Genomic DNA, 9,319 nt, shown 5'->3' on the forward strand with positions numbered 1-9,319 from the left:
CAGCTCTAGAGTAAAGCCTACTCTAGACCTCCCTTAGTCAAACTCAAAATGAAGCCTCAAATGCATTTGCAAATTACTTCCTACCCGTTAAAGCAAAGTTCAACACTCTTTAAATGAAGACAACATAATCCAGACAGTCAACAAGGTAACACTCACTAAGTTTGACCTTCAAAAAATATTACTAAACATGCAAAGAAGCAGGAAAATATGACCCACAACACAACTAAAAGACACTCACTAGAAGCACATCCAGAAATGACAGCAACAGAATTAGCACACATTTTTTAAAGACCTATTAAAAATAGGCTCAAAGATTATAGGAAAACATAAACATAATAAGTTGAAGACCTAAGAAAGAACTAAATGACACTTCTAGAGCTGGAAAATGCAATTCTTAAAATAAAAATTTCACTGGATGTTTAAATCTTTCATATATTTTCTTCTGCAAAAAGTATTCTAGGAAAATGGATATGGTGCTATCTCAAAAAATTAAATACAGAATTACCATATGACCCAGCAATTACACTTCTGGGTACACATCCAAAAGAACTAAGAACAGGGACTTGAACAGATATTTTTACAGCCATGTTCATAGCAGTATTATTCACAATAGACAAACGATAGAAATAACCCATGCCCATTGGCAGATGAATGGGTAAATAAAATGTGGTATATATACATATAATATTATTCAGTCTTTAAAGGAAGGAAGTTCTAACACATGTACAACATAGATGAATCTTGAAGATCTTCAGCTAAGTGATATGTGCCAGTCACAACTTGGCAAATATTTTATGATTCCACTTATCTGAGATACCTGGAGTAGTCAAATTCATAGAGACAGAAAATGGGATGGTGGTTGCCAGTGGCTGGTGGAGAGGAGAATGGCAAGTTACTGTTTAATGGGTATACAGTTTCGGTTTGGGAAGATAAAAAAGTTCTGAAGATAAATGATGGTAATGGTTGTAAAACAATATGAATGTGCTCAATACCATTGAACTGTACACTTAAAGGTAGTTAAAGTGGTAAATTTTGTTACGTATACCTTGTAACAACTAAAATTAAAAAGTGTTTTAAGTGTTCTACTTTTTAGATAGGCCTACTTAAGAAATTTTTTTATATGAGCTATTTTTTTCTTAAAAAAGGGTGGCCTTTGCAAAATCTGAGATAAGTATACTTTACCTTTGTCTTTTTCTTTGTTCTTGGACTTGTGGATATCCCAATATCTTCATACTATTCTCTGGAGTAGTACCATCAATTCCTCCCCTTAACAAATCCCTCCAATTACTCATAGATTTTGTAAAACTAATTTACACTAATATATAAAAAGTTTCCATAATTTTTTAGTTCATTAATTCAAGGTAATGCTGTTAGAATTTCAAATAGTATAAAATCTATAACTGCTTAAATCACTTAACTGCAATTCTCCCTTCCACATGTAATACTAGTTTTGTTTTTTCCTTCAAAACAGATTTATCTATTACCATTTACTGCATGCCTCGTGTATCAAGTCCTATACCAGCAGTTTTCTCATGGATAAGGCAAGTCACACAACCAGACAGAAATTTCCAGGAGAGACACCAACATTTGGATAACTATTACACACTAAACATTTTCATTATTTAATTGTTAGAATATCATTGTGAATTAGGTTTTACTATTACACCATTTTTAAAGTACAACAAAAAGTTACAAATTGTTAAGTAACTTGCCCATGGTATTATTCTTTCCATTTTTATATTTGTGGAAATTAAATCTTAAAGATACTAAAAAGTTCATACATCTTTTTATGAACTGAAGTCCTAACATAAAGTCAGACCTACATTCAAGGTCCAATCTCTTCATTTATACCACAGAATCCTGTATTATATAATACAATCCTGTTTCTGTGCCACATGCAATCTACACAAATTTGGGTTGCTGATTTTATTTAAAAAGCTTTGCTGTACAAGGCCAATATCTCTGATGAACCCAGATGCAAAAATTCTCAACAATATACTAGCAAACTGAATCCAACAACACATTAAACAAAAATTATTCACCACAATCAAGTGAAATTTATTCCTGGGTTGCAAGCGTTATTCAGTATGTACAAACCAATCAATGTGATATGTCCTAGCCACAGCAATCACACAACAAAAAGAAATAAAAGGTATCCCAAATTTGTAAGGAAGAAGTATAATTTTCACTATTTGCAGATAACATACTATATACAGAATACCTAAGTATTCCACCAAAAAACTGCTAGAACTGATAAATGGCTTCACTAAAGTCACAGGATACAAAATAAATGTATAGAAATACTTGCCATTCCTATATATCAACAATGAAGCAGGAGAAAGAGAAATTAATAAAATAATCTCATTTATAATTGTACCCAAAATAATATATACCTAGGAATAAACCTAACCAAAGAGGTGAAAGATTTATACTTTGAAAACTATAAAACACTGATGAAAGAAATTTTCAAAAAAGACAGAAAAACATTCCATGCTCATAGATTGGAAGAACAAACATTGTTAAAATGTCTATAATACCCAAAGCAATCTATACATTTAATAGAAATTCTATCAAAATATCAACAGCATATTTCACAGAACTCACCCTAAAATTTGTATGGAACCACAAAAGACCCCAAATAGTCAAAGCAATCTTGAATAAGAAAAGCAGAACTGGAGAAATCACAATTCTGGATTTTAAGTTATATTACAAATCTATAGTGATCAAAACAGTATGGTACTGGCATAAAAATAGACACAAAGATCAATGGAATGGAACAGAAAACCCAGAAATGAACCCACAATAATATGGTCAATTAATCTTCAACAGAGCAGGAAAGAACTTCCAATAGGAAAAAGACAGTCTCTTCAACAAATGGTGTTGGGAAAACTGGACAGCTACCTGCAAGAGAATGAAACTGGACTACTTTGCTACACCATACACAAAAACAAATTCAAAATGGATTAAAGACCTAAATGTGAGACAGGAAACCATCAAAATCCTAGGAAAGAAGCCAGGCAGTAATTTCTCTATCATTGACAGAACATTTTTTCTAGATAGGTTCCCTGAGGCAAGGGAAACAAAAGCAAAAGTAAACTATTGGGATTACATCAAAATAAAAACCTTCTGCACAGCAAAGGAAACAATCAATAAAACAAAAAGGCAACCTAAAGAATAGGAAAATATGTTTGCAAATTACATATCCAAAAAAGGGTTAGTATCCAAAATATATAAAGAACTGATACAACTCAACACCCAAAAAATAAGTAATCCAATTAAAAAATGGGCAGAAGACATGAACAGACATTTCTCCAAAACACACATACAGATGGTCAACAGACACATGAAAAAATGTGCATCACCACTTATCATCAAGGAAATGCAAATCAAAACTACAATGAGGTATCACCTCACATCTCTGAGAATAGCTAAAATCAACAACATAACAACAGGTGTTGGTAAGGATGTGGATATTGGTACAGCCACTGTGGAAAACAGTAGGGAGTTTCCTCAAAGAGTTAAAAATAGAATTACCTTATGATCCAGAAATCTCACTCCTGGGTATTTACCCAAAGAATACAAATGCACTAATTCAAAGGGATACATGCACCCTTAGGTTTATAGCAGCATTATTTACAATATCCAAGGCATGCAGACAACCTAAGTGTCCATTGATGGATTGATGAATGGATAAAGAGGTGTATACACTTCTGTATATACCATATACAATGGAATATTACTCATCCATAAAAAAGAATGAAATCTCGGCATTTGCAACAACATGGATGATGCTAGAGTAATGCTAAGTGAAAAAAGTCTGTTAGAGAAAGACAAATACCATATGATTTCATTCATATGGAATTTAAGAAACAAAACAAAAAAAAAATAAGCAAAGTAGAAAAAAGAGAGAGACAAACCAAGAAACAGACTCTTAACCATAGAGAACAAACTGATGGTTTTCAGAGGGGAATGGAATGGGTGAAATAGGTGATAGGGATTAAGGAATATCATGATGAGTACTGGGTGATTAAAATAAACACTTAAAATAAAATAAATAAATAAAAGTCTTTAACCAAAAAAAAAGCTTTGCTGTATGAATCTATAAAACATGACCATCTGAAACACTTCCCATCCTTCATGTAAGATACTGGCCAATTAAATCTGGTGAGCTAAACTTACAGAATAAGGTTTCATCAGGGGTATCTGGGTGGGTGGCTCAGTCAGTTAGGCATCCTACCCTTGATTTCTGTTCAGGTCATGATCTCACAGTTCAATTCGTGAGAACAAGCACCATGCTGAACTCTGCACTGACACTGAGGAGACTGCTTGGGATTCTCTTTCTCCCTCTCTTTTTTACCCACCCCCCCCCACTCATGTGAGCAGGACCCCAGCACCTGCACACACTCTCTCTCTCTAAAAATAAATGAATAAACTTAAAAATATATATATTTCATCAGTTCCATCCAATCTTAGGAATTGAACATACCCACTAAAACAGTGATTTTCAAAATGTGGTACCTAGACCAGTAGAAAAAGCATCACCAGGGAATTTGTAAAAAGCCCTGCCCCAAACCCTCTAAATCAGAAACTCTGAGAACAGGACCCAGAAATCTGTTTAAAAAGCCCTTTTGGTGATTTTAACGCATGTTAAAGTTTGAGAACCTCCTCTCTAAAAGAGTGACTGAGTCAAAGGAAGGACCTCCTTACAAGTTTTTAGGCTCTCTACCTTGGGTAGTGAAGTTCAATTGTTTTATTTACTTATTTATTGTTTAATTTACATGAAGTTCAATTGTTTTAGATAACAAGGTATTCTCTTCACTTCGGGAAAGTGAAGCAGAGCAGATGCATTCTACTTATCTCTGAATACTTAATTTTAATAAAAATAACTTTTAAAATATGAAATCAAGATTTATCGCCAATAAAACGTTAACAAACTAACTGCTTCAACTTTATATGTTTGTGCTGATGTTAACCATACTTTCATCAATAAGGTTAATTCTTAAAATTAGTGTAATTTGTAAGGCTTTATCTTCCACTAAAAACCAGACCCAAATATTTTTCCCAAGAGTCCTCTGGTTAATTCTATTTAATTCATTTGAAATTATTCATCTTTCACACAATTTTAACTAAGTTTGTTGAGGAAAATGGTAATGATTTATTAAATTACCTGTATATATAACTTTTCTATCCCGGTACTCAAAAAGAGACCTCTTCCTGTGCTTGTGTGTTTTTTCCCGAAATCTTACTGTTATTGCTACATTTGGATTCCCAGCACTGTAATTGAGCTCAGGGAAAGATTTGGTTTCCACAAGGTTTCCAAACTTTTTGTTGACAAAATGGTGGACAGCTTTTCTGTGGTCTTTGTTTGTATCAGGTTTAAAAGTAAATTTGGAATTTTCTTTTTTTGCATCCAAATATTTAAAAAAGTCAAATGCTTCTTCTTCAGATACCAAGTGACAGAGTTCCTTATACTCAAGATTTGGTTTTACAACAATCTCACTGTTTTTACCTACAGTTATTAAAAAAGGAAATTTCTGCCTAATAGCACTGTGCAGAATAGCCCTCTGGTTTTTGTCAAGGATTCTGCCTAATGAGAATTCAGGAGATGATCCAATTAGCTCAGTTTTAGAATTCCACTTCTCTTTTATATCACAGGCAAAGTGATTCAGTAGTTCGTTAGTTTTTTCATCTAACAAGGTACCTAAAACATCAACTGTTTCTTCTTCGCCTTTGGAAGTTCCATCACTGATAGTATCTTCCCTTTCTGAACCAGATTGATGATATTGATCAGCACCAGAGCACCCAGCAAAAATACTAACTTCTTGGTTGCTTCCCTCTTCAAAGGATAAATTCTGAAGATCAAGTTTTGTCTTTTTGGCAAAGTTATTTGGCTCAGGTAGTACTTTACTAATCAGTTTACTTGGTGCCTTATTAACTAATTGTCCCTGTTCATCAATCTCTATAACAACAAAATCACTTGGTGAGCTTTTTATAGTGCCACGAAATCCAACATGATCAGTAACAAAACACAAAGAACTAAACCGGATTCTAAAATCTGTATCCTCTTCCATTCTTAAATAACAATGCCTACAAAAGAAACAAAGAAGCAGTCAGTTACCCAAAAGAAAAGTTATAGATAACAAGAAAAAAATAAATTTGCAGGATTTATTTTTCTTTCTCCCTTTCAATCCTGGTCCCCTTAAAATACAAATTATTTCATGGGCATTTTGACTCTCCTATACCAAGATAAGCTAATAGGCAATCTTTTTCTCATGAAGCTGATGATTTGCAACTTTACTTCACCCATTCCAAGCTTTCATCTATTATCCAGAATTAAAATGGGTCCGTTTCAAGTCTGCTTTAAAAATACCATGTGCAGGCCCACAAAGAAGGGACCAGAACACAGACTTAAACAATGATTTGTCCAAACCCCACCCCTGAAAATTTCTAACTAATTCTAGAGAATTTGTGGCTAGATTTGTATATATCAGGGGTTAGAGATGAGAAAAGGGACTAGAAGACAGGAGGAAATAGTCCAAATTGATAAATGAAACTTGCAATGTGATTATGCTTCAAAATAGGCTTAAATTAATCCAGAATCTTAAACCTTCTTGAAAGCCCAGTTACAAACTTTTACAGACACAAGTTTTTAAGGTTGATGCACAGAAAAATTCCAACCATGCAACTAGCATCAGAGAAAAAAACCCTTACAGATTTTCTTGAAGCAGTAGATAAGAGAATCCTCTGAAGCCTTTACTCACCCTTCACATAACCCATGGCTACTATATCAGATAGTGCTGTAAGAAAGATAAAATGCCCATGGGCCCCATACTACTCAGTTCTGTGTGTTAACTACAATCTCTAGGTAATTTGTCATCATCTGAACCTTCACCCCATTTCTACAATGTATTCTACCAATCTGAACCAATTTAGCAACCCCCCACCCCCCAATTATGCCATGTAGAAATCACAGCAAAGTCTCTAGATCTTAATTTCTTGGACTAAATGAGGATATATTTATTTTCCTTCTTTCCGTGATTTCCTGCACAGTCTCCTCAGTTTCTTGCCATAACTGAAACCTGGCTATTTCCTCAGGCTTCTTCTCTAGTCTTCTCAAGTGAGGACTCTTTTTCCTTTGACACCCACCTAACTTAGGACCTGGAGATAGTAAATATTTTCTATTTGCCACAGCTCCAAACCATTTATCCCTCCTCTACCTCCCCAAATCCCAGCTCTTTCGAAGCTCATGCCATCAGGCTCTACCATCTGCTATCATCTTCTCTTTGATCCCCAGATGACTCTTCTTCATTCACTGATGCCTTTAGTGCCTCCCTCAATGTCTACCCAGCATGACTTTCACGTCCATCTACATGCATCATCTATTTAACACCACAGTCCTTGATCTCCACCTCAATCCACTTCCACGTCATCTTGGTCATAACCTTCACTTTCTCATCACAAAAAATTACATCAGCTTTAAGCATCTGGCTCTCTGATTACTGTCAAGAGATGACAGTACATGATGGCTGTCCTTTGATCACACAGTACTTCCACCTCAGTAATTCTTATACATTGTGAAGGCCTCTCATCTGCTTCTACTACTAGCCTACCATAGTCCATTCTCCACATAGCCAGAATGATGATTTAAAAGGTAAATTAAGTCATATCACAATTCTCTTTCAAACCTCTGATCACATTTAGAATGAAATCCAAACTGCTTACCCTGGCTTCCAAAGACTTCTAAGATTCTGGCCTCTGTTTATTCTCCAAACTTATCTTGTACCCTTTCCCCATTACCCACTATACTCCCAACCACACCGGCTTTCTTCAGTTCCTTTGTGTTAACTGTTCCTGCTGATTAAATTAGCCCTTCCCCAATGACATCCTCAGAGAGGTCTTCCCTGACTAATAAGGTAAAGGAACCAGCAAGGCACTCTTTCACCAAACTCTATTCAATTTTCTGCACAGTATTTCTACCTAATAATTTTCCCTATTATTTACGGTAGATCTCTCACAACTACAATGTTAGCTCTATGGGAGCAAGAACCGTGTCTGCCTAATTGACTAATTATCTCACATTCAGAACAGCGTCAAGCATATAGTAAGCATGCAACCAATACTGACTGTTGAATAAATGAAACTAGTACAAAATAAGAGCTGTAAGAGTGAAGAGGAAGAAAAAAGAGATCACTCCGGCCTATGATAATCAGAAAAGGTGTAATGTGAGAAGTGGCCATCTAAGTCTTCAAAATTATTCAAGAGACAGAAATAAGGTAAAAACGTAGAAGTAACATACAAACAAAATATGCAATGTGCCAGGGAAAATTGAACAGCCCAGATACAGGAGTAATGTCTTACAGTACAGTTCTAGAAAATACAGTTTGGATTAGAGCCAAACTGCCAGTGAATGCCCTGCCAAGGACTTAGGATCTATTGAGTGGTCAATAGATGGCTACTGCAGGTGTTTGAGTAGAAATATGGCACAATCCAAAAAGCTGTTTTAATAAGATGAATAATGGCAATGAGCAGGATGAATGTGATGAAGTATTCCAAGAGTTTCAAAGCAATGTGATCAAGAGCACTGTTTTAGGATTGGCCTTGTAAAGAATAAGGATCTACTCTCTCCCAGTAAAAGCAAGATGTGACGACATTCTGAACTACTAGGATAGGTAGAACTGAAAAGAACGTAATGATCAGGGAATTACAACAACCATTTTATAAAAGAATGTAGCTGAGCTGGAGGGGGCCAAGGAGCCCACGTGGAGTTAAACACAAATGTGCAGTGTTCCTAAACAGATTTCTTGATGAGGGTACAGGGTGGAGAGGGGAGTGAGTAGTTTGGCTAACCCAAGACAGGGTAATTGTTGGTTGAGGGTAGATTCTGGGGAGATGTTAGAAACGCAGCAGGTAGTGCTTTTTTCCCTCACGCTCTTTCTTCCAATGCCAACGCTCAGCCGAACTCACTCTTACTTGCTTTCTGTCACCAATTTGCAGAACTAGTCTCCGGCGGTGTTGCCTTCTGGCTAATCCGAAAGTACCCCCCAGACACAGCCAATGGCTCCACTTCTCCCTGCACTTCCCCCGCCTGTCCCAACGCACGATACTAGCCCATGTCGCCCTCCGCTTGCGGGCAAACAGTCGGGGGTCCCATTACTAATCACTTCATTGCCCCCCACAGAAACGCCAAAACTCGCAAGATTGACCCGGTCTACCTCACGTCCACGTTACGGAATTCCGGGGCACAAAACTGTGCGCATGTCCGGAAGCGCTAAAATACTTAGCCTCCGACAGCGGAGTAATTAAAGGGACAGGCTGCCAC

At 36.1% G+C, this 9,319-nt stretch overlaps 1 protein-coding gene across 2 annotated transcripts in view; it reads right to left on the minus strand.

The window, feature by feature from the left end:
* PUS7L (pseudouridine synthase 7 like) overlaps nt 1-9,295 on the minus strand; it is a 32,131-nt gene extending 22,836 nt beyond the window's left edge. The window contains exons 1-2 of one of the 2 annotated variants that reach the window (XM_043563438.1): nt 9,204-9,295; nt 5,168-6,087 (exon numbers count right to left, since the gene is read on the minus strand). In XM_043563438.1, coding sequence (XP_043419373.1) covers nt 5,168-6,071 — 904 coding nt within the window. In that variant the 5' untranslated portion in view covers nt 6,072-6,087; nt 9,204-9,295. The remainder of the gene's footprint in view (nt 1-5,167; nt 6,088-9,203) is intronic. The other variant, XM_043563439.1, reaches the window with a different exon arrangement.
* Nucleotides 9,296-9,319: the final 24 nt, after the last annotated feature.

This window comes from Prionailurus bengalensis, chromosome B4, assembly GCF_016509475.1.
Source record: "Prionailurus bengalensis isolate Pbe53 chromosome B4, Fcat_Pben_1.1_paternal_pri, whole genome shotgun sequence".
NCBI lineage: Eukaryota > Metazoa > Chordata > Mammalia > Carnivora > Felidae > Prionailurus > Prionailurus bengalensis.